This window comes from Montipora capricornis, chromosome 8 (assembly GCF_036669925.1).
Source record: "Montipora capricornis isolate CH-2021 chromosome 8, ASM3666992v2, whole genome shotgun sequence".
NCBI lineage: Eukaryota > Metazoa > Cnidaria > Anthozoa > Scleractinia > Acroporidae > Montipora > Montipora capricornis.
Window position 1 is genome coordinate 39,407,521 of NC_090890.1, and position 25,000 is coordinate 39,432,520.

The 25,000-nt window shown below is 39.0% G+C and overlaps 2 protein-coding genes across 4 annotated transcripts in view; one reads left to right on the plus strand and one right to left on the minus strand.

The window, feature by feature from the left end:
- Nucleotides 1–2,708: 2,708 nt before the first annotated feature.
- LOC138014596 (calcium-regulated heat stable protein 1-like) lies at nucleotides 2,709–12,222 on the minus strand. 2 transcript variants are annotated; one of them, XM_068861721.1, is made up of 5 exons: nucleotides 12,107–12,222; nucleotides 11,700–11,911; nucleotides 7,107–7,229; nucleotides 5,959–6,023; nucleotides 4,030–4,340 (listed from the first exon to the last, which is right to left on the minus strand). In XM_068861721.1, exons 2-5 carry the CDS (start codon nucleotides 11,903–11,905, stop codon nucleotides 4,243–4,245), a joined length of 492 nt encoding a protein of 163 aa, XP_068717822.1. In that variant the 5' UTR covers nucleotides 11,906–11,911; nucleotides 12,107–12,222; the 3' UTR covers nucleotides 4,030–4,242. The 2 variants fall into 2 exon arrangements, with proteins under 2 accessions (XP_068717823.1, XP_068717822.1); XM_068861722.1 differs by lacking the exon at nucleotides 5,959–6,023 and having other exon boundaries at nucleotides 2,709–4,340.
- A 25-nt stretch (nucleotides 12,223–12,247) lies between these two features.
- Nucleotides 12,248–25,000, plus strand: part of LOC138014584 (sorting nexin-29-like) — a 32,556-nt gene continuing 19,803 nt past the window's right edge. The window contains exons 1-11 of one of the 2 annotated variants that reach the window (XM_068861695.1): nucleotides 12,248–12,409; nucleotides 12,503–12,570; nucleotides 12,825–12,877; nucleotides 13,951–14,025; nucleotides 14,529–14,575; nucleotides 16,861–16,950; nucleotides 17,629–17,713; nucleotides 19,076–19,146; nucleotides 19,279–19,340; nucleotides 24,096–24,207; nucleotides 24,971–25,000. The exon at nucleotides 24,971–25,000 is cut by the window's right edge and continues 1,279 nt beyond it. In XM_068861695.1, coding sequence (XP_068717796.1) covers nucleotides 12,370–12,409; nucleotides 12,503–12,570; nucleotides 12,825–12,877; nucleotides 13,951–14,025; nucleotides 14,529–14,575; nucleotides 16,861–16,950; nucleotides 17,629–17,713; nucleotides 19,076–19,146; nucleotides 19,279–19,340; nucleotides 24,096–24,207; nucleotides 24,971–25,000 — 733 coding nt within the window. In that variant the 5' untranslated portion in view covers nucleotides 12,248–12,369. The remainder of the gene's footprint in view (nucleotides 12,410–12,502; nucleotides 12,571–12,824; nucleotides 12,878–13,950; nucleotides 14,026–14,528; nucleotides 14,576–16,860; nucleotides 16,951–17,628; nucleotides 17,714–19,075; nucleotides 19,147–19,278; nucleotides 19,341–24,095; nucleotides 24,208–24,970) is intronic. The other variant, XM_068861696.1, reaches the window with a different exon arrangement.

Sequence of the window (25,000 nt, forward strand, 5' to 3'; positions counted from 1 at the left end):
AATAGCTTGACTAGTGCCTCCTTCCCATGTGATTGGAAACTACCTCGTGTCACTCCTGTGTTCAAGAAAGGCAAACCATGTGACGTGAACAATTACAGACCGATTTCTCTGCTTAGCATACCTGGAAAAATTCTTGAGGCTGTGGTTTGCAATTCCATAAATGACCATTTACAGTCCCACAACTTATTAAGCCGTAATCAGTGGGCTTTCAGAAAAAATCGTTCAACTGAGGGTCTCTTGCTTCATATGACAGAAACTTGGAAGTCAGCTCTGGATCAAGGTCTGGTAGTGGGAGTACTATTTGTTGACTTCTGCAAAGCTTTTGACTCTGTAAACCATTCAATCCTGTTAGAAAAACTGAAAGCCACTGGAATATCGGGTTCTCTTTTTTCTTGGCTTGCCAACTATTTGTCAAACCGAAATCAGTTTGTCCAGATCTCTGGAAAGAAATCTGCCCTTCAACCTGTGAAGTATGGAGTGCCCCAAGGGTCCATCCTGGGGCCAAGATTGTTCTCAATATATGTTAATGACTTGCCAGAATTTATATCTTATGGTAATCTCTATATGTTTGCTGATGACACCACAGTTTATACTATTGGTAAGGATACAGGTACGGTCATCTCGTCACTCCAATGTATTCTATCTCAGCTACACATGTGGTGTGCAGCCAACAGAATAATTGTTCATGAATCAAAGACTGAAGCAATGATAGTATCTAGATCAATCTTTATAGGCCCTCTGCCAGCTTTAAGATACGGCACCAAGACCATCGAGTTCAAGTCTTCATCTAAGTGTCTTGGCTTAACTATTGACAATAAGTTATCTTGGCAGGATCATATTAGAAATGTTTGTAGTTTATTTAATAAGAAATTGGCTGTTCTGAAACGAATCAAATTCCTGCCTCAGTCCACCTTGGAATCTATTTATTTTAACTCAATTATTCCTAGTGTAGTATATAATATTGTTGTCTGGGGTTCTGTTTCCCCGTCACTTATGGAGGATATTGAACGTATCCATATGAGAGCAATTAGGGTTGTTTGTAAGCTACCTATGACCACTTCAACAGATGAGATCAAGAAATTGAGGCAATGGAATCCCATTTCTTTGTATTATGTTAAGAGACTGCTGGTTCTGACCTATCAATCTTATCATAGTTTAAATACGGAAGATCTAAACATTTTAATTTCTAAGGTAAAAACAAATTACAGCTTAAGGAATTCTCTAAATTTAGAAGTGCCAAGACCAAGATCTGAAATTGGCAGGTCTTCTTTTAAACACAGGGCTGCCTTGGCATGGAATCTTCTTCCGCATCATGTCAAGGAATGTGCAAACTTAAGATCGTTTAAGATTGGACTTAAGGCGAACAAGCATCTTCTAAATGGTATAAATTTTGCCAGAGGTTCCTGCTGTGTTTCTGTGAAAAATAATGACTTAGATATGAATTTACGGTATTATCTATGTTTTGTATTTAATTTATCTAAATTTATTGTAATTAAGAAGATACTTACACTTTGTTTTCCTAAATTTATTTTTATATTTTAATGTGATTGTATTTAATTAGCTGTAGTTAGGCAGGTCCACATCAGGACTTCGGTCTTGCCAACACATTTAACCTGCATTGTAAATAAAGATGTATGTATGTATGTATGTATGTAAGATATGAATTTTATGTTCTCGTGGCAAGAACAATGTCAGTCGTTCGCGGATATTGTCCTTGCCACTCAAACAAAAAATTCTCATCTTCTCGTCATCGTGTAATATCCTCTATTTATACTTAACTGACCTTTACCCATAGGGGCTTTCCAGGGCCAATGAAACGACATCGAAACCCCAACTAGCCAGATGCATACATGTTGGCTTTTTACAAGTGCAGCCGAGAAGATGAACCTGGGATCAAATTCAACGAGTGGTCCGAGCGGGTCTTGAGCCCGGGATCCCCGTATCCCAAGGCAAGCGCCCTTACTACTGGCCACGCTGCCTCCTTAAAGAACTAGCATAACAGAAGTCCTTTAATCTTGCCTTGCTAGTACCACACGCATGAAGATGAGGAAAAAACCCCGTATTCAGCCAACTTTGGCGGAAGCTTCTTCCAAGAACGAAAAATTTCGAAGAAAGAAGTTGGTATTTCAGTCATAGTTTGTAGTTAATCCGTTATGGAAATGAAAGTAACTTATACAAAGTTACAGTTCAAAGACCGAACGTTTCAACACTTACCAAGTATCTACATTAGGGGTGAAAGACAAACCGTTGGAAGAGTCCTTTTAAAGAGACGCTAATTAGCGACCTTTGACAGTAATGAGATGTAGGTGTGTGTCGAAAGGCTGCCATCATGGTGAGGCAACCTCATTCCCAGGACCTCTCCCTTGGTTTCTGGGAACGAGGTGGACGATAAGGTTCTATCAAAAAATTTTGTGGGAGCAAAAACATGCTAAAATGAAAGGTTAAATAACCGACTTTGCCACAGTTGAAAAATGAATTCTGGTATCTTTTTGACCTGGTAACAGGTTCTGCAGTAAAACGAGATGAAAAGTAAATCGGCAAGCAAACCACGCCGAGCAGGGGATGGGAGGGGTACAGGGGACGGATCCCATGCTCGTCCCAGCTTACTTCGATCGCCTTTTTCTCCACATCCCCTGCAAAGCCTGGTCCAACACATTTTTGTGGGAGCATAACAACCTGTCACCAAAAGAAACCTCTGACACATGAACTATCACTAAAATTCACTTTTTAATTCACATTTATGCATACCTAGCCACAGAGAACCATCATGGCACAACTGCATTTTGCAATGACAGTCAGCTGCCAGTCAAAGCACGATAACAGAAACCATCGGCATGGATCACTATTGGCTAATCACAAAGAACAATTTGACCCTTTGACCAACTTTGCTGCAGTGATTTTAATGAAACACAGCCTCTCACATTATCAAAAAAAACTATAATAATCATTGAAAGACTTTTTCCTGACTTTGTCAATTTTATCAAGCCCAATAAAGAGCAGTTTTTTCACTTGTATTTTCTGGATTTCGCCTATGAATGGTTACAATTTGGTACACCTGATAAATGGACTTAACTATTGCTTTGTGCTCATTTTGAATTTGAAGCCAATTGTCAAACAACAAAACAGGAATTTTGATTTCCAGAGAACGATATAATTACTAACATTATTAGTAAAAAAATACTTATGGAATTAATACATTTGCAGGAAATCAAAACGGAACAGTGATACACTTGAATTTTGTGGAGTTTTATCCCACATCGCGTCAAGATGAACTTCAAAACTTCATTGTGGCTGTACTGAGAAATACATTTTTTCTTCAGGCCAAATTGATGTGCTACTAAGATCAAAAAGTCAGTTCCTTTTCTTTCTTCAGATTGAGCTTTGATTTTTGTCCAAAGGCTGTTTACTTTGAGTGTAAGTTTTGGATTTCGCAGTCCTCCATTACTCACATTAAATTGACCGATTGGAGTTCAGAGGGTTCGAGCCAGGGAAAAATGACATCATTTACTCACTGACTTAAAACTTCAGTATATAGATGCAGCTTATTACTGGTACATATGTAACTAAACATGAAAGCACAAAAATCCCATGATGCATAATTAATTCAGCCACAAACACACACACATTTCATTCTTAAACTAGTGTGTCTGGCATCATTTTCTTCTTGATCCAGCTCTCTCAAGATTTTAAAGTTGGTAATAGCAGACCATTAAGTAAGAAAAATGGCAGTTTGGGTCACTTAGTGTTAAGTTTATGTAGTTTTGAAATCCAAAGAAAAAGAAGAAGAATTTTTTGGTCACATAAGCACTTTAAAGCCTTGTTTTCACTAGCAATGCAAGCACATACACAAACTCGGTAGCTTGTTGTTCATTAGAGCCTTTTGTCAGAACAATAGACACTAATTAAAAACAACTAAATGCGCCTGCGTGTATTGCTTGTGCTTATGCTTGCGTCGCTAGTGAAAAAAAGGCTTAAGGGCTGGTTCTTGAGAAGGACGCAAGTTGGGTGCAAGAAACATATGCAAACTCAGAAGCGTCTTGTTCAATGGCACTTTTTTCGGACAAAAGACACCAATCAACAAAAAGTTATTGCATGTGTTGCTTGTGTAGCCTTATGCCTGGCATTGCTATTGAAAACCAGACTTTCAGTGTGCAGAATGTAAGAGTAGAAATTATGAGTTATTTTGCTGCTAAGATCAACTGTTCCACCATTTTTCATGTGCTCCTTTCATTTCAGTTATGATCACCATGACTGCTTGTTTGTCCACATTTTTTGGAGGCAATGGACATGTACGGTAACGAAGTATGTCACCTTCTTTCGGTACAAATTCTCCTTCAATACTAAAACAAAAAATAAACAAATTTAGCTAAACAAATGTAAAATTCAAAGCACTACTGACTCCCTTCTATATTTAACAGCGACTGCAATTAAAAATCTCTTAGAACTCTATGTTTGCAAAATATTTAAGAAGGGGGGGGGGGGGGGGGAGGGGTGTTAAGGCAAAGTTTCTTGGCTACAGGCAAAAGGATAACTAGCTTATCATGTTTCTCACCAGCACATTACACCTTGGAACATGTTAGTTACATTTAAAAAGTTGAGGCACATGGCATTCTAGAGCCTGCAGTTCAGCAGGACACGTTGTCCATTTAGAACCTAGATAAACTCGTAGTTCAGGGATCAACATTCGCAGTCGTGCGGTCGTCCCAGACGACCTAATAACCCGTCCGAACTAGCATAATAACTCCAGAGGTCGTCCGTTAGATGAGTGAAGTTTTAATAAATGTCTTTTCATGAATGCCATCAAATGTTATAATACAGAATGTACTTTCGTTTTGATCGCTTTTTGTTTAATGGAAACTTCCAGAACATAAGGAATAAACATGCAGCTTTCCTCAGCAATGAAATATCAAGTTTGGGCGCCATCTTTGACCACGCGGTATTTCCATAAAACGATTGCAGGCTCAATTTTCATGTATCTCACTGAGTCTCTCACCGATGGCATGGTTGTTAGTAAGTCGTTTAGCAAAAAGTAAAGGGTGACTCGTGGTCTCGGCTCATAATGTGGCATTAGTTGCAAGGTGTTTGCAACCTCCGGCAAAAAGGAAAACAAGTAGAGCACAACCTGCTGCTTACGAACAGGAAAAACACAAAATCTTGGTAGCATATTAATTTAAAGGAAGACACTAGACAGGAGCGTCAAAACTTTGGGTCAATGAATCGTAATATTCACGTACGTTTTGCCATGGCAAATATGGACCACTGTAAATCAGGGTTCCCACGGTGCAAATAACAAAGTACTCCAGAGTCAAAGTTCGTAATTTCTGACGAGAGCGTAAAATAAAACGCGAATCTTCAAGTTACAAGTAATTTTATTGACCATTCAGTCTATACTTCCGTATTTTGCCTGGGTAACCCAAAATTTGTCCGGGCAAGTATATCATAAGACCAGGAGCTTGCCTCTCTCATGCACGCCCTTGTGAGTCAACCTTGCACATATCTTTCTGTTTTTAGAATGTCACGGGTTCCTCGGCTCTGCACACACTGTTTTAAAAGGCCAATCAGAGTAAAGTCATTGTCTAACCAAGACAAATAAAGCAGTAAAACTGTATGCAAATTGATGTAAATTTATGTAAATGCGAGTCTCCTGCTCAAGGGTTCGTTCTAAAAATAGAAAGATACGCGCAAAGGTTGACTCAAAGATTTACTTCTTATGGAGGCTCCTACTAATGGGCTCCTGATAAGACGTACTTGCCCGGCTGACGACTTCGATAAAAAATGAGTATGGATCCCTGGTAGTTCCTCAAGACTTCACGTAGCTCCGAATGGGTAGAGCATCTGACCGATGTTACGGAGGTCGTAGGTTCGCCGAGAGAGCGAACCTGGTCCTGCGAAAGCCAGGAACCGCTAAATATTCGCATGCAGTTTTATGGAAATGGCAACATTTATGAAATCTCATACCGGCTCGAACATCCCCCGGGTCAACTCCTGGCAGACAACCACGAGCAACAGAGATACATGGAGATCTGCCATCAAACCATAAACAGTCTTAATCGTATCGACTGACAACAAGAGAGAGAGGTTCCAACCCTGGCTAGGTCTCTTATTTTTCTGTTGTCCTTTCCCCTGTAGTCAAGCAGATAGCTTATCACCTTTCCCAAAGTCCCACTACACCTCAAAACAAGAAACATCTTAGTTGCATTTGAAGGGGAACTTTGTGGAGCTAGCAATCCCAGGAGAAGCATTCGTGAACTATTCATGAAAATAGCTAAAACAAAAGCAAAGAGAACAATCTTACAAGGGTGGATTTGAACCTGTGTAATTCAGATGAGATCACCATTGCTTTTCCAAATGAGCTACAAGGCCAGGTGGGAACAGGACATGGGTAAAAGACATCTTCAAAATAATAATTATTGGTGACACTTCATGTACAAGTCCAAAAGTAAAAGTAACTTAAGACGGGAAGGCTGTCAAATAAAGAGTTACAATCAAATAAAAGCTTCATTGAGATTTTGCCCAGAAAGTCACCAGTGTATCCATGGCAGCTGTGCATTTTTAATGCTTTGATATTAATAAAGTATGCAGAAAAGATAAAAACAGCCAGGTGATTTAAGTAGTGGCAAAAGAGCATGCACAGCCAGTTAGTTTGCCTGGTGCCTAGCCCTTAATGAACCCCCTGATCATACATGTAGTAAACTCAGCCAAATGCTTAAAAGCTGAACATTTGGACATCAATTCTTAGGAAGCAAACAAACTTTTCAAACTGATGATTGTTTATCCGTTACCAAGAGTGTGCCAAAATTTTGATTGGAATAGACAATGGTAAGTAGCAGGAGCAAGTAGTCTAGAATTTAAAACCTGAATTCCCAAAGGACAACACTTTTCCAAGGTTTATCTACTTTGAAACTCTATCTTCAATTGGTAAACTTGGAAGAATTCTTGACATGACATTCCCAATTGATTTTCCCATTTAGGATTTTTGTTTAACATATTTTAAAGCATCTGTTTTCTTCTTTTAAATAGGAAAAATCATTAAGGAACTTAGGCAGTCCATTTCCCACATCTCATCTTAACACTTTGCTATTTTTTAAAATTACTTCAAAACTTACTCAGAGATGTGAACAAATATATCTTTCCCTCCATCATGAGGTGTAATGAAGCCATGCCCTTTATTTCTGCAGAAACTTTTGCATATTCCTGTTTGCTCTGGTGACTCAGATGCAATCTTTGATCTAGCGAGAAAAAAAACCACATCATGGCGAAAATGAGAAAATGAAGCAACAATAATATTATTCATGTTGGAGGATGTTACTTTTCCCCCTTTCCAATCCTTTCAACCTGATTTCTTTGCTTCCCTTGATCGTTCTTTGACCATATATTGCCCATTGCTTAGATTATTCTTTTAATTTCTTCCTACTTTCACAATCTTGTACATTAGTAGGCACCGTCCTTAAATTAAGCAGAATGTATTCTGCTTTATTTGAGGCCGGTGCCTACTAATTCAAAGGTATTTTTGCCCGGGGTTAATGATTATGCAGGAAACCTAGATCTTAACAAGTGTTATTTAAATCCAAAAAGAAGATAGGGGGTAACCACACATTTTTCAAAGATAATTGATTTATGAATAACATTTTTAAAAAGCTTTAAAATACAAAGCAATGCATGGCATTCTTTCTCAAATTTAAGCTTAATTATCTCTCAAAAATGCATGGTTACCCCAGTTTTCTTTTTGGATACTGAGAGTATTTACATGTACTAAGATCTACTTTCTCCGGATAGTTTTAAACCGCGCAAAAATACCCCTGTATTTAAGTAAGCAACACCGATAGGAAACCCAAGTATCTCAAGATGCGCAGAACATATGCGGAATAACAATAGTAGGCAACGTCCTTAAATAAGTCTTTCCCTCCTAAGAGTGACACTTATACATTTTACTCTGTCTAACGCCATATGATTTTACTTGTCAATGAAGGACCCTTCAGCAGTGAAAGAGCTAACCACATATAGATCCACTCAATTAACCCATTGACTCCTGGGAGTGACACTTAATAGATTTTACTCTGTTTAATGCCAGACGATTTTACTCGTCAACTGGGAGCATCCTGGGGAACCAGATGAGTGAATGGGTTAAGCCTCCTTGCCATGATAGCCCTTTATTGCTCAAAATTTTCCCAGGCTACAACTCCTTTTCCATCCCCAGCAGAGAGGGACAGAGAGACAGACATGCACAAGTGCTACACGGCCAACTTTTGCAAAAACGTAGTCCCTCGGTAGAGCAGCGGTGATCTAACCCGAAGGTAGTGGGTTCAATTCCCACCCTGGTCAGAGTTTTTCTCTGTCCTTGTGTGGGCCCATTTCAATCAGTAGGGCTAACGCTTACATGGTTCATATATAGAGGATATTACACAGTGGCGAGAAGATATGAATTTTATGTTCTCGTGGCAAGAACAATATCTCACTCGTTCGCTTCGCTCACTCGTGAGATATTGTTCTTGCCACGAGAACATAAAATTCATATCTTCGAGTCAACGTGTAATGTTCTTTTTATTATATGGAGACTAAATATTGATAAATTCTGATTTTATTGTGTTTCAAAGTAGTCAAGTTTTACAAATACGGCTGGGCTTTATAAAAAAGGCGGGAAAAAAAAGGCGGGAATCGTGACGTCATTGAACGATACGACACTCACAAAGGTGACATACGGAAAATACGCCACTCGGGTCCCGGATGTAGTGGCGTATGGAATCTACGAGTGGTTTAGTTCCCAGTAAAACACTCTCCTCCATATAATAAGGGGTAGATACTTAACACTTCACATTACACTCTAATCAGTTGGGTCTGAGAAATGCACAAGGCTGAGCAGGGTTGGCAAAGTGGTGAGAGAACTTGTCAGCCCACAATGTGAGTTGGGTTTGTTGGTTCTGTCCTGTTTCAATATGACGGGTTTCTTTCAATATGGAGGGCTGCTGAAGATCAAAGAAGCCCTTCATATTGAATGGGAATGACCCACATTGAATAAAAAACTGAAACATGTTAATTTAACACTCTTACTTTAATTACTATTTGCATTCAATATTTTTACAGTTTTGTACTCGCACTTTTATTTTCCCACTCTGTTGTATCCCTTTAGTATCACGTAACCTTTTTTCCCTGATTTGTAACTATTATTCTACAGTTTGTAATTTACACCTACTTCTTACCTACTTTATATAAAGCCACTGACTTGTAAACATCCCTCAACTGAAGATGGATACTGAGTATCCGAAACATGTCTTGCAAATTTAAAAGTTGTCGTTTTTTTTTTTTAATGTTTGATTTCAATCTTACTGCTACGAAAATTTGGAAATTAGAAATTAATGATAATAATAATAATAATAATAATAATAATATACATCACTCACTTTATAAATTAATGATAAAAACTGTAGTGCCACGTACCGTAACAATCTATAGATGCATTAAAAATAAAGGAAGCATTACGTTGCATAAACGTAACACTATCATTATTATTCTTATGCACCCACTCCAAAAAAAGGTCCAATGATTTTAAGCAATTTCATGAAAAGGTAGGGCTGTTAATAATAATTAACAAGCAAAAAGGTGGCTACTGATTTTGTGAAAACCTGGCTATTTAGAGTTGAAAAATATGAGAGTTTCTACCCATTATAACAAACAGACCAGAAATATCATTGATATGATTGGCTGAAGTCCAATTCAAAACTCCTTTATGCACCAGTCCATTGAAACCACCATCCCCCAGGTCCTGGGGAAGGGTGGGGGATTATAGGATGGGGAATTAAAGCACTTTTGAACAACAATCTGGCCTGGGGGGTGGTGCCTTTGACTGATTTTTACTTTGGGTCCCGTCCCCACATGGGGCAAGTAGAACTGGGAGCAAGCACTGGCATTCGAGTTTCTAAAGATGGTGGAAGGCATGAGAAAGCCTGGTTTTCACGAGCGACGCAAGCACAAGCACAAGCACAAGCATAAGAGAGCTTATTTAATCATGAAAGCGGGGTTGATACAAGCATAAGGACAAGCACAAGCACAAGCATAAGGATCAAAATTTTCCCTTTTCCTTGTGCTTGCACTTAAGTTTGCGTTCACTTGCGTTGTGTGGAAACGAAACACAGCATAAGCACAAGGAAATTTGCTATGTCTGGCCAATTAAACCACTCGTTCCAGATTCTCCGTGTCTGAGCATAAATTTTAAACAAAATGGCGGCTGTCGTGGTTGATATATAATGCAAGTATGTCGACTTTCATTTTCACCAGCATAAGCTACTTATGCTTGTGCTTGCCTTGCTAGTGAAAACCAGGCTTAAGAGCCCCGCGGGGGAAGGGGGGGGGGGGGGAGTACTCTCTTATATACGCTATATAGGTATGTGCCCCCCAATAAGGTAGGGTTTTTGAGGTTCTCAGGGTATCCATTTTGGTATTGTCAAGATATTCCGTATATAGGACTAGTTTAATTTTTAGGGTAGATTTTTATTGAGTATATAGGCGATTAGAATGTAACAAAAGATATGTACTTTTATCTTTTGGCAATAAAGACTATTACTATTACTATTACTATTACTATTACTATTACTAGGGTCACTAAATTGCAGTATCCACCCCAATGCGCAAAACGAAAAAGATATGGACTATTAAAACTGTACTACACGCCTGAATACACGCCTCAAAGCGATTTTAAAGGGACCTTTATAGCTTGTAAGGGCCTTAAAGAAGGTATTGAATCTCGATTTTCTATCCTTAAATACATGTAGGGTCAGGGTTTGAGAACCTTGGTGGCACACACCTATCCCGAATTGTCAGGAATATGTCACGCATATCATTCTTTAACTTCACCATTCACTGCAAATGATATTCAATCTGAATTCCTGGCTTCCTTTAAACTTGACTTGAACCAGGCAAATTTAGTATGTGTGATATGCAGCGTAATTATTTCACTTTGAACGTTGCAAACAGTTTTGTAATCAGATGGTCTTGAGCAATAATGAAATATGGGTGCTTTGCCCTTATTTAATAGTTGAACAAAAAATGTGTGTAAAATTAGCATTGTACCAGTAACTAAAATGCAAACTTCACAAACCCAAAGTAGAACATTTGAAACTTCTTTCCATAGTAAATGTTGGATTGTTTTGAATTTCTTACCCCAAGGATAGGGGCATTTGATCTCAATTTCTGCCTCAGGGGGTGGGGGTTTCAATGCTTTTTGACCAGAGTCTATGTCAAATCCTCCACCCTTCCCCAGGATCTGGGGGGTGGGGGTTCTAATTGACTGGTGCAAATTAAAGTTCAAAATTAAGTCATATGCCTGTCAGCATCACTTGACACAATGCCGTCACAGGTAATTCCATATAAATGGACGGGAAATAACACCTCTAAAAGATAAGAAAAAACGAAGAATTTGACTAACGTTCTTCTGTTGATTTAACGGATCATAATGAAAACGTATTGTTACAAGTTTTTGGATTCCAGAATCGGTGACACCAAACTTGACTGAAATAATAGAAAGTAAAATTGTCCGTGCTATTTATGACCTCTGCAAATGCAACCAATTCCAAACGCCAAAGGTGTCAAAAACACTTAAATTAAGAAATCGAAACATGCTGATAAATAAATATGCGGCATACACTTTATCAGACTCGCAACTGGTTTTCTGTCTACACAAACATTACACCTAAAATAATACTCACTGAGACGATGTTCTTGTTCGTCGTGTAGGTACGGGACTAGGAACTTTAAAGGGGAATTTTCTACTGTGGACAGGTGACGCCTCAGGAGTTGAGGTATCCGACGTTCCGCGCTTTGTGGGGCCGGAGTGCACCCTTGCCGGGCTCACGGGTGGCTTTTCGCCATCTTCTTGAGAAACAGGACTTCCTTCTTTCATATCTGAAGACATTCCTTGCTATATTATGAGCAAAAAGCAAAGAAAATGTCAAACTCCTGAATTCTAGTTGTCTATTTCAATCTGCTAAAAAGATGTTATCACAGGCCAAATGCAATTAAATTTACAGCGGTCATTTTATGCAAACACTAATCATGTGCACAGCAAACCTGTTTTAGTTAATGCAAGTACTTTTTGTTAATGATGATAATTTACCTTTTTCGGAAAACTATTGTACGGTTGAGAAGATGTTCGTCAAATTCCAAGAAAAAAGATAAATTCTTTCCTTCAACCTGTCTCTTCGCGATCGTTGGAAATCTTGCTTCCAATCCTTTTCAGCCACGTAAAACCCGAGACGACTGGGAAACCAAACAACATGGCGCCAAAGTATCAAGCAATTTCTAAGAATTTAATCTTTAGAACAAAAAAAAGAAAAATCGTTCCTGCTTTTATTACAAGCGTCTGTTGTAGCATTTAGGATGTTTGTTACCTCTTCTACACAGAAGTATATTATGAGTGGTAAGCTTTTTGTTCTTCAATTTGAGTCTAAATATCATGCATTGGACTCGCCGCAAGCTTTACTCCATCCTGTTTTCCTTGTCTTTATGAAAGGATCGCAACAAAATACCGAAAGTGAAAGACAGAACCTTCTTGACAGATTGCTTGACGCTGTGAAACAGGTGGGTATATAACTTGGGCAAGAAACAGGGGGAACGAAAAACGAAAAGGAATAATTTATGAGCTCGATCATCAAATTATATAGATCATATCCATGACTAGACATGTCGACATGACTGCGAGGAGATTCTTTTGTTAATGGCTTCGAGGGGAAATTCGAAAGTTTCGTGTTATTTTCTTTGACTCGTAATTCTCAAGGGAGTTTTTACTACAGAAACGTATTGATATCGGACCTATTCTTCTTGTTATCACACAGTGTCAGGTTAGGTTTGGAGGAAAAACAGAACTTGCAACTGATGGAGACAGCAGGCATGTACATGTAATAATATTTTAACTTGAACTGATTAAGCATGCTAAAGAAATGTAGCTGTTTTTAAATCCATCTCATATGTCTAGCATCAGGCAAACTTCCATTGGGTTATACATGTAGTTGTTCTTGCATGTTCTTGCATGTATGGTTTGTGTACTCAAGTCTTGAATTAGGTACGGTATGTTTTTCAGAGGAAGCTACTTCTTCATCATTAGGTGATAAGGGGCGCTTACCATTTAGCCAAAAAATCCAAAAATTTTGGTTTGAGCTGAAATGGAAAGGCAATTTTCCGGAAAATCTTTTCGGAAATTGTGGACAACCTCCAGTAGTAGTCCTCTTTTTCCGTTCGAAACGGAATTCAGGAAAATGCTCTTACCATTTGCGAGAATCCTTCTGTTTCCAGGCCCTCTCTCACAAGATCGAGTAAAATAATGCGGAATGGAATGATGTGTAGTAAATGGTAAGCACCATTCTCATCCGGTTGGTCATTAAATTCGGAAAATCGCTTACCTTTATGCAACGATCATACCTATCCAATTTTTTGTCAGGTCTGAAGTTTGGGTGGGGGAAATCGTAGATTTTGGCCTGAAATAGGGTGAGGGTTTCAACAAATGGGCTGCACACCACCCCCCAATTTTTTCTGGGAGTACCCACCCAAGTCCCATAATTCCATTACACCTAGCTCCAGTCTTCAGTCAGCTCTCAACACATTGATTCCTAAACTGCCAGGCCCCATTGATAAGAAAAATCGTCTGGTGTTAGTCTGGTGTTACAATCATTCTATAAATGTGTTGAGTGCAGAGGTTTCAATAAAAGCAGTTTACCAGCAGTTTACCGCCGTTCATCATGCCTCTTACCGCCGTCTATTCAGTTGGTATTTCTAAGATTTCTAGAAATAATAAAATACCGGTAAGTTACAGCCACCTGTTCTATCTCCAGCAGCTGCTTGTAAAAAAAACTTATTGAAACCTGTCTCTCCTAGGAGGCAATGGGTTAACTGGGGGCAGTTTTAATAATAATTATTGTTACTCACTTGTTACATAACCCTACACTATCATTTCTTTTCTTTTAGAGTAGTCTGCTTGTTGGCCCAGTTTGAAGCAGTTTTTCAGCATGGCTTCAAAAAGACAAAAGTCAGTGCATTTAGGTAAAGTACAAGCAACTCAAATTGCTGAAAGTAACATTGATACATAATGGAAATGTTATCCTGGTCATAGACAACTTGTTATATCCGGGTTCCTAGGTTCGGTGCGCTTGCGTAGTAGGGCTCAGAAAAGTGTAGTTCTGTTTTCTGTTCAGGTTCGGTTCTGTAAGCTGTTCTGTATTCCAGCTTTTGATATACAATGTACGTGATTGACCAGTTATAACAAAACTAAGTATTTTTAACTTCAGGGTTTGACTCAACATGCAATGTTTTACAACTTACTTTGCCTTAAATTTGAGTGGATTTGTGGATGATGCACCCCCGGGTCCATTTCATGTTTCTGTTGTGTATTTGATTGTGTTCTAGACTGTTTTGTGAACCTACGGTATTGTACAAGCTTTGTTCTTACCCATTTTATACCCATGTTCCCTGATTTTTCAACTTTAACTTACTATAACTTAATTTATATAATATGTCACAATGGTTTGTTCTACTTCATTCTCCAGGCAAGTTGGTCAAGTAGCAGGAATTGTCAAGTTAGATCCTGAGGCAGGTGAGTGACTTGAGAACTTATTAATACATGTATGTTTACTAGTCTTCAAGGCCAAGGGCTAAAACTCATTCCACAAAGGAACATTCATCTGACCTTGGCAAATGCAATAATATTGATGTGTGTGCATTTGTTCAAACCCAGATTAGTCTTATCCTTAATTGTTGGAAACTTAAATTTGCAGTTTATTTGATTCATAAAAAATGGTTCTACATGACTTTTAGCCTTCAAGCAGCTCAGGAGTGAAATTTTATCAATTTTTCGGTGCCTTGAAATAGGAATGTGGTAACTAAAGAGGATGAGACAATCACCAACTACTCTTCTCTGGCAAAGGAAATCAGGAAAATACGTCTGGTGTTGATGAAGATTGCGCGATTGGTAGTTGGTTGTTTGGGTGTAGTGTATGAGTGGTTGGAGGGTTTTTTTGAAAGTTCTTGGGATTCCAGATGTGTTGGGAGAAATGCAGGCATCCGCAGTCTTAGGGACCATCATAATCCTCCATAACTTACATGATTAAGTCTCTAAGCCCCAGGTCTGGTAAGCAACATTTATGCCTGCTGCTCACAGGTTGTTCTGATCACAGAAAGTCAAGTATATAGATGTTATTGAACTAGCATGAGGTCCATAATGGAAAAAGACATGTATTGGTCAAGTTCCTTTTTTTGTGAGTTTATGAAGCCTGAAAAGGAATGAGACCAATATTTTCCCAGTATGGTAGTCAGTAAGGATGGGGGCACAGACAAAGACATCATGACAAGTGCCAAAATCAACAAAGCACGGCAGGCCTTCAACACCCTATGGCCAATCTGGAGGTCAACAGTTCTCTCGCTTCACAACAAGATCCAGATCTTTAACACCAATGTCAAGTCGGTCCTACTTTACGGCTGAGAAACCTGATGGGTAACAAAGACCAACACCCACAAACTCCAGACATTTATCAACAGAAATAAATGATGTCTCAGGAACATCCTCAACATCAGGTAACCGGAAGTCATCTCAAATGAACAACTGTGGGACAGGACCAAACAAGCCCCAATCGAGTCCGAGATGAAGAAACGAAAATGGGGATGGATCACTCACACGCTCCGCAAGCCTGCTTCTAACGTCACCAGACAAGCCCTTGACTAGAATCCACAAAGGAAGTGGAAGGTGGGCCAACGAAAACAGACCTGGCGCAGAAGCGTTGATGCTGAGGTTAAGGCAGCCGGTAAGACGTGGACCAAGCTGAAGAAGATTTCCCAGAAACGCGTTCGTTGGAGGAGTGTTGTTGCGGCCCTTTGTTCCCCAGAGAATTCAACGGCATGACAAGGAACGAACAAGCTAGTTCAATAATGTTTTTATTATATTGGCTGTCTTTTGCAGGGTTTTCTATTTCTCGGAGTCTAGCCTCTTCGACTTCTTTTGTTAACGGTTCTGTGAAGTAAAATTTGCATTGGAACTCCAACATGACTAAAGAAAAAACATAAAATAATTTCTTGTATTTTTCCTTTATGTCTGAGAAAATGGAAACAGAAAATGGGAACAGTTTGGCAACCTACATACGCTGCTTTGTGATTGGTCCGTCTTATAATATTATGGCTCTGTCTCACTAGGACTGGGAACTACAAAATTCTCGAATTTTATTTGCTAAAACCGTGGTCTAGATTTTCCCATCTAGACCGGCATCTAGACCGGTAATGTTTTACGGTGAAAAGATGCAAACTAAGATGCAAAAATATTGAGTATTTTCCTCGACCAATATTTATTTATGGAAGTGCCAAACAGCATGATGACAAAAGAGAGGATGACGAGCAAACTTTGACAGAATTAAGTTCAGCTCATCGCCACTCATCGCTGTTTGCAAGCAAAATGTCAGTTAGTACAAACCAGTTACATTAAACGAATTAAATTGTTCTTGTTTGCCATAATTATAATAAACATCTTATTAACCGAGCTTAGTGAGTCTGTATGGGAGAATCTTGACCTTGATCTTGTGTTGTGTGTACAGACCTCACTGCGTTCGGTCTGTACACACAACACAGACCTCCTGCTCGGTTAATAAGAGCTAAATTCGGGCTGCTCAAAGAAACAATCAAAATTCTCCATTTCATCTCGGACCAGTTTGCCTACTGTATATAACAATATAAATTTAATTGTTATCTTTATGATTATCATTGTTATTGCTAGTTTATTAAATGTAACAGTTATTTTTGTTATCATTAGTGTTATTGACTTTAATATTATTGTACCTATATGTGGAAGTGTGAACTTAAAGATACTTTATTTGTTTACCTTTAATTTTTAATTAGTGTTTTGGAGCTTTGTAAAAGTTCATTTGGGAAAACTAGATGAGGAAAGATTCGTCTCCCTTCAAAAAGCAACAACAGATGCTGGACGAGGTTCGTGCAGACATTCAGATTAACCCCTAGCACTTGTAATGATAATTATTATTATTATTATAATTATTGATCAGTAAATCATTAATTTCAAAGGGTGGTGACAAAGATCCAAAGAAGCAACTCTTGGATAAGACAATGAAAGCCTAGTATTATTTATCCTAGTAGGAGGAAAAGAAACTATAATTTAAAGGTCTTGCGAGACCTGGGAAGAATGAATACACTGTAAATGAATAAATGAAGGAATGTATGAGTGAGTGAGTGAGTGAGTGAGTGAGTGAGTGAGTGAGTAATCAATTGAGCAAATGATGAATGAATGAATGAATGAATAATGAAATCAGTCAGTAAGTCAATCAATGTTTTAAGTGTTAAAAATATTCTAGTGCATTAACATGGTTTGAAGAGGAAGAATGAATCTGACTTACAAAGGTTTTCTTCATGAGGAGTGATTTAAGGCTAAAAAACTGTGGACGATCAGGACCTCCAGATGTCACATTTGTATGCAGTGGATACCTTTGAGGAAAAAATGGGAAAGGGCAGCCTTAGCAACTGCATGGATACACAAATGTAGGGACTGAGTGAGTGGGTGAGAGCAAAAAGCATGATGTCAGATACAAAAAGTTGCAGGACCAGTTTACAGATACTCACACACAATAACTGCAAATGTTATTTTTTTGAAAGGGCGAGCTTGGTTGAGGTCTGCTCTGAATGAACATTTATTGGAGAAATATTTTCAAAGCATGCTGGGGAACAAAGCCATTTTAAGGTACTTTTTAAAAGCCTTCTTTTAGATAATGACTGCTAGTGACACATACATGTAGTGATTGAATCATAAGCCAATAATGATAATTATTATTAGTATAAATACACAGGTGATTATCGATAATCACCTCGAGGGTCAAAATGGCGTCCAGTAGTCGTTTTGCCACTGAAAGTGAAGATGATTTCACGTTGAAATGTTTCTTTTTTCTCTTTTTTGACATTATTACCGGTGTATTTATACTAAAATATTCACCGATAATCACTTCGCCTTCGGCAAATAATTGTTAATTATTTTATTATTCAAATTGATAATTACATGTAGGTAGTGTTATTAATAGTAAATTGTTTCATCCTTCACTTTTTAAAGGTCCATTTGCACCCTTGCAATCGCAAGGATGCAAATGCGATCAATTGTTATAGTTTGGAAAGTTGCACTGTATCATTGAATAAAATAGTCCAATTGACCAGCTATTTTTGTCATTCGACGATTAAATGATCTTTTAAAAACAATCTGGGCACAGCAGTGATTTTTGAATTTGCACAGACAATCACTGGATGTTGAGAGAATTTTATGAGGGATTGTTATTATTTTGTCTTCTATTTTATGACCAACCTGTAGACCTTTTAGCAAGAGATTGGGCATGATGTCCATTTTTTCATCGCTGGACATTAAATTAATGCTTTTAACAGCTTTAACGGTTAGCGGTTTGACACTGCCTTTCACAGAATCGGTTAAGCTTTTCCCTCAAGCGTTATAACGCTTTTTTGACCCGTTAGCTGTGAGGAGACAGCCATTAAAGCATTGAGACAAGCCATCAGCTGTTGAACTATAGCCATTATAATGACGTTTTAACAAACTGTTAAAAATCCTTTAAACCTGCTAACTGGCCGTTTTCGTCCATTTAACCGATTTTCGTTAGTATAAATGTACGTTTTCCCATGCAAGGTCTCATGTATATGCTTGGTAAAAGTCTTGCTTTCAGACCTTACTTTCATCTGGCTTTTATGAAGTCAGATGGAAAAATCTGGCAACTTTATAACTTATTGCCAACCAAATTTTTCTCTTGTAGCCAACTGGCAACATGATGAAAAAGTTAATTTTGATCCAGGCTGGACTAGAGTTGCTTTCTCTCTACTAAGTTATTGCTTGGACTTTTACATCTAGTCCTGGATAAGCCAGCCAGTAGATGATGGTGCCAGGGAAAAATAATAGTTTAAATGATGAGTGCTCACAAAGTTAATGAGTGTTCCTATAATAATTGTGATCTTAGTGTAAACTTGCAACATTCGCTTTACATAATTCACATTTCGTGTGACTTCAAGACGGTGTAACTTGCTGTTTTGTTTTTACATATTTCACCGACAGCCAATTTTATGACAAGGAAGCTTTTCTTATGGACGAAGAACGTGCTAGTATGCTACCCATGATTGCAGCAGGTTACTAGTTATTTTGTCGTATTTTTTTACTTGATCTGTAAATGATTTTACTTCTCAAAGAATGAGGAAAATTAAAATTTAAAAATTAAACCGACTTGTTTCGATTTTGTTTTTTTTTCCCTCATCCTGTAGGCCTTAGTCCTATTTTGTTTGCTCTTATTGTTGATAGTGAAGAGCTGAACATTGTACGGCAGGTGAGTACATGTATTTGTTATTTTGTGGTTCTAAGTTTTGAAATTAACTCAGGAAAGCACTAATCGTTTACATTTTGATGTTGCGTACATGTATGCACTGCCCCTTTATTTTGCAAAGCTTATCGCAAGTTTTTTTCTAATACGAACTACGAGCAGGGATTGTGCAGTGGTGGAAGTATTCACCTCCCACCGCCGTGGCCCAGGTTTGACTTTGTGTCACAAGTGGGTTGAGTTTGTTGGTTCTCTGCTCTGCTTCAAGACGTTTTTCTCCGTGTGTACTCTGGTTTTTGCCTTTCCTCAAAATCCAACCTTCCATTTGACATGAGTTTATTTGATTTCTGTTTAGTGTCACCCAGTCAGTGAGTGCCACAGCACTAGATACAGTTGACACTTAAAAAGAAAAACTTCATTTCATTCATTCATTAAATTTTCAAAACAGCATGGTAGTATTTGTACACACGTACATTGTAAGGCATCATCATTCTCACGCAATGACTTGAAGGCAAAGGTCCTCAAGGGTAAACCTTGCCTTTGTTTGCCACTTATGTCTGTTTTACAGCTTGGAGTTCACAGAAAGATGCCACAATATTTCAATGATTTACGTAACATTAGCTGACCTAACTTATCAAAAATAATAATAATAATAATTATTATATGACTAGCTCCGTGAGCGGGCAAGATGAACCAAATCGCGCGCTCTGATTGGCTACCCGAGCGGGCAAGATGGAGCGATACTGCCCGCTCGGGATTTCTCGCTTGGTCCCGCAAGATCAAAGATCATTTTTTGGTGTTTTAAGTCATATAATAAATCCTTTATTGACCAAGATTGTTCGGTCAAGATGACTGGATATTGGCCTCGTTCTTTTTTTGCGTGTTTATGGACCTCGACTTCGTCTCGGTCCATAAACACGCAAAAAAAGAACTTGGCCAATATCCAGTCATCTTGACCGAACAATCTTGGTCAATAACCCATACTAATAAATCAGATATTAGTAATGGTACTGTAAGTTCAGAAATGGCCAAATTAATTAGATGCTTGCAGACTTCAATATTAACTGTTATGAAGTACATAATCCCCTTACTCTTCTCTCCAATTTCAACATCACTTGTGTCTTGGAAGTCAGACGGTTAACATCTCAAATTCTCCCACAAATGCTTCTCCTCAAGTAAGGATAAACAACTGTATTTAAACCCTAAGTTAAAACCAATGCTAACCTTTGCCCTTACCTTTGTAGAAGTAGATAGGGAAACTTTGTGTTGAATGTCAAAATTGGGTGTACCTCTTATTACAGTAGGTGTATTTCTGGACATAAGTGGAAAAAATAGGTTGTTTCAAATAACTCCCTTCCAAACATCAAAGAGAAAGGTGTGGCTCCTGTGGTAGCTTGCAGAGTAGATCTATGTGCAGTTTGCCAAGTAACCAATTCAAAACAGTAAACTGCAACCCTTATTTTCAGCCTTCGCAATTTGGAGACATTTGAGCAGAGAACAATTCTGATGTTCAACCTCTCTGTTAGCGTGAGGCCATAGAGGTGTGGTATTCCGATGCTCAACACCCTGCATTTGGAGAAACATTCAAACTCTTCCGACACAAACTGAGGCCCATTGTCTGTCCACAATGAATAAGGAACTCCAAACCAAGCAAATATGGGATGGATAGATTCAATTATCTTTGCACTTGTTGTGGACGTCAAGACGGCAACCTCCAAGAATCTGCTGAAATAATCCACTACCACTAAGATACTTTCCTGCGTAGGCAGCGGCCCTAACAGGTCCTCACTGATATCTTGCCAAGGAGCAGTAGGGGGCAAAACACGTGACGTTGGCTCTGGGGCCCTAAACTCTCCCACCCCCTGGCAACCATGACATGTTTTACACAATTTCTCTATGTCGCTATCCATCTTCGGCCACCAGACCTTGCTTTGTAACATGATCTTTGTTTTGACTATCCCCTTATGACCCTCATGGGCAATCTTGAGAACTCAGTTGCACAGGACATTGGGAATGATTATCGTCATACCACAAAGCAAAGTTCTCTTCATAAATGCATAACTCGTCCTTGACATGCAAATAAGAAACAGCAGCCTTACGCTCATTCTAGTTCCTAGACTTCACTTAACTCTTCGCCATGCTTAGTTCTTCATCGTCAAAAGAGGGTCGTTCAATCTCTTTAGCTGTAAGACTAGTGCAACTGGTACACTGCAAAAAGCACCACAAAAAGTCTCTTGCCATGCTCTTCTGCACCATTCCCATGAACAAACAAATCGGCAGCTTTATTCGCCACACCTTCACAACCTCTAAGCACATCTCTAACAATTTGTTGGTACTTTTCTGGGGCAGACATCATGCCAAACATAAGTCTCTTGTAACAATATAGGTCACGATGAGTCACAAACATCGTAATATGTCGGCTGTATTCACTGAGAAGAATCTGGTGGAAACCCCATTTTAATCAACTTTGCTGAAAACCGTGCTTCCATTCAAATCGTGCAAAAGTTCCTCTACCATAAGAATCGGATGTCTCTCTTTTATGATGATGCATATCAATGCAGATTCTGACATCACCATCACTCTTTGGCACAACTACCGAAGGGGAGATCCAGCCAGACGGATCTTCCAGCACCTCCTCAATGATGTCTGCTTGTAGCAGCTCTTCCAGCTTCTCGTCCACTTTCTCGCACAGGCCAAATGGTATCCTACATACTGGCTGAGCAACAGGTTTCACTACTTTATCCACATAAAGTTTCAGCTCATAATCTTTGAGAAGACCGATCCCGGTAAACAAATCTTGATATATTCGGCGAATATCATCCTCAGAGTGCTCACATACAATACTGTGTGTCTCTGCGGTTTCTCTCCCCAACAGAGTGTGCCCGCCACCCTTGATGACCACAAAATCAGCTTGACATTTGGCGTTGCTGCGGGTCGACACAACTTTTGCAGAAAATGTTCCGAGAGTCGGCAAAGGCTCCGTAGCGCCATAGGCAAACAACACTTTAGCTGAACAGCATGATTCACACTGGATTCCTCTAGCTTTTAACCAATCCCAGGTCTGCTGGCCCATTAGGTTGCACGTAGCACCAGAGTCAATCAGTGCATCTAGTAAGTCTACTCCCTCAACATTGAGAGTTACCACACCATAATCTGAACTCAGATGATTGGTGATGTGGCCTTTGTTAAACACATAATCAGGACTCTGCCTAGCCCCACTGGTTGAAAAAGCCTCACACCCCACAGAATTTGCTTCGTTACCCACGCCGCGTCTGGTACGATTACTTCCTCTACCAGTCCTACTTTTTGTGCCCTCAAACCTTCTTTCATCACTCTGGTGACTTTGTGTACATCTAATTTGAAAAGGGCCTTTTTCCCCACACTTCCCGCAGGCCTGGTCACGTGCTGGGCAGCTCTTATCGGCGAAATGTCCTTCCTGGCCGCAATCAAAACAAATTTTTGGGCTCTTTCCTCCTGTTGCACCACAAGCATTCCACGCACAACCCACATTCCCCGTGCCACGTGCGTTCCACACACCACCTGAGTTTTTCCCCCCAACAGTGTTTACATGACCCTGATTTGAAATTTGTTCCATTTCTTTCAACTGACGCCTAACGGCCTCCTGTGCCCTAGCGATCTTTAAGAGACAGTCTAGGGTAACTGAACCCTCCTGCTCTAAAAATTTGCGACGTAAAATACTGACTTGAGTATCACTTGTCAATAACTTGGTCACGAATGTAATCGTCTTCCCAAATCCCGAAATAGGAAGCCTACATACAAATCTGGCTCATCACTATTCTGATCTGCCTGAATAAATGCCTCTCAAATGGCACATTTAACTTTGGAACGAAATAATCATCAAGCACCTTCATGGTCTCTGCGAAAGTAGCACTTTCGTCTTCGCTGACCAATGTAAAATAAACTTCCTGAACATCGACATTACCCGCATGTAAAAGAAACGCTCTCTTCTGTTTATCATCCGTCACCCCTTTTCCCATCAAATACAAACCAAACGACCGCCTCCACTTCTTCCACCGTTGGCTAATTCCATTCGGATCGCCTTTCGTGTCGAATGCCACCAAGGAACCAACATCTACAGAAAGCATCACTGAAACTCCGCCAGATCCCTCACCATTGCTCGCCAACGCTGTATCATCTCCTCCTCCTGGCCTCTTAACGTCTTCACCGCCTTACTTAATCGTTAAAAGAAAATTGAAATTATCCTCGTTGCCAATGTAAAGTCTCTTCATACGCCGGTTATACCATCAGAACTAACTGCAACCTTTAATGATTATTCACAACTGCTTAATAAATACATTTCACAGATCATGAAAGTTCGCACTGGCGCATAGTCATACATAATACAATTCCCATAGTGCAACCTTGCATAAAGGACATGACACTACAGGTCACAGTTTAAAATTGCTGGCTACTTTTGTTTAAATATATATAGCCAACTTTCTCCGAACAAAGGGAAACCCTTGCTCACTGGAAATTTATATTTTTCTGGATGGACACTGCTACATCTTTTCTTTCTATGAAGCCAACCAGCTGTCTCCCACCAGTCTTTTTCTTCATGTTTATTTTCACATGTGACATTTTTGTTTTCATTATAATGCCTGCCTTGGAAAGTCTCTCCAAGCTAGTGTTCAATTAAAGAGTATCATTAATTTTAAAATGTACCTGTATTTACTGATTGCATATCATTGTTTCATAATAATAACTGTTATTATTTTATTCATCATTCTTTGTGACTTCTTGTAGCAACCACCACCACCTTTGACTATCAACAAGGAAGTTTTCAGTGCCATTTTACCGTCAATGTCAAATAAGCCTGTTGCAGAACCTGCCCCTATATATTCTGCTGCTCTTATTGGTCAGTACACTGTAGATAATCCCATGTGCTGTTCTTTTTTAAGTACAGTGTGTATACGATGGAGCCCATGATTTATTCTCTTGATCAAAGTTCTGGGAGAATTTTTCAATTATTTGTAGAAGTAGGACCCCTTGTCTAGGAGTGTACAACTTCGTATTTTTACAGACCAAGTTACTTTGAGAGTGATTTTCCTGTGAACCAAACATTTCCAGCTAGTCACAACTCTTGCATGAAAAATCATTACCCATAGACGTTCTTTTGTATTTATGTTAATTAGACTTTAATACTGACCTCATTTTGAAACAAGAATTCTTTTGAAATTTGCTTGTTGCATCAAGGCTAGAAAGACTTATTAGCATTAAAAAAGAAGAGTATTTTATTTGGCCTCCATTATGAAAAAGGTCTATGGGATTGAGAATGGTCACTTATGCAAGCCAAATTTTAATTAAGAACTCATCTAAAAATAGCTTGATCTGTGAAAATGCCTTTACATAGACCTAGTATTGGAGTTGTAGGCTCTTTGTTATGGTCTTCTGGTAGAAGTCATGACATGGACAGTACCCTCATAGTTATTTTAACTCTGAGATTGAAACTTACACACTTTACTTTGGCTAATGCTAGACGATTTTACTCACCATTGGGGGTGCCTTAGGTTTGACTTGGTTTAAGTCCTCAGTGATTAGGTTTTTTACGAGTAGATTGCCCTGGCTTTTGGTCCATAGCATCTACAATGTATTTTCAGTTTCCTTCCTTTTCCCAACAGATGATTCAAAACAAGTTAAAAGGAAAAAGA

Coding starts and splice junctions, on each gene's coding strand:
- LOC138014596 (XM_068861721.1), bottom strand. CDS start 11,905: ATGTCTTCAGATATGAAAGAAGGAAGTCCTGTTTCTCAAGAAGATGGC. Junction 7,230..11,699: donor CGAACAAGAACATCGTCTCA/GTGAGTATTATT, acceptor TTTTCTCGCTAG/ATCAAAGATTGCATCTGAGT. Junction 4,341..5,958: donor CCCGGGGGATGTTCGAGCCG/GTATGAGATTTC, acceptor TTTTTGTTTTAG/TATTGAAGGAGAATTTGTAC.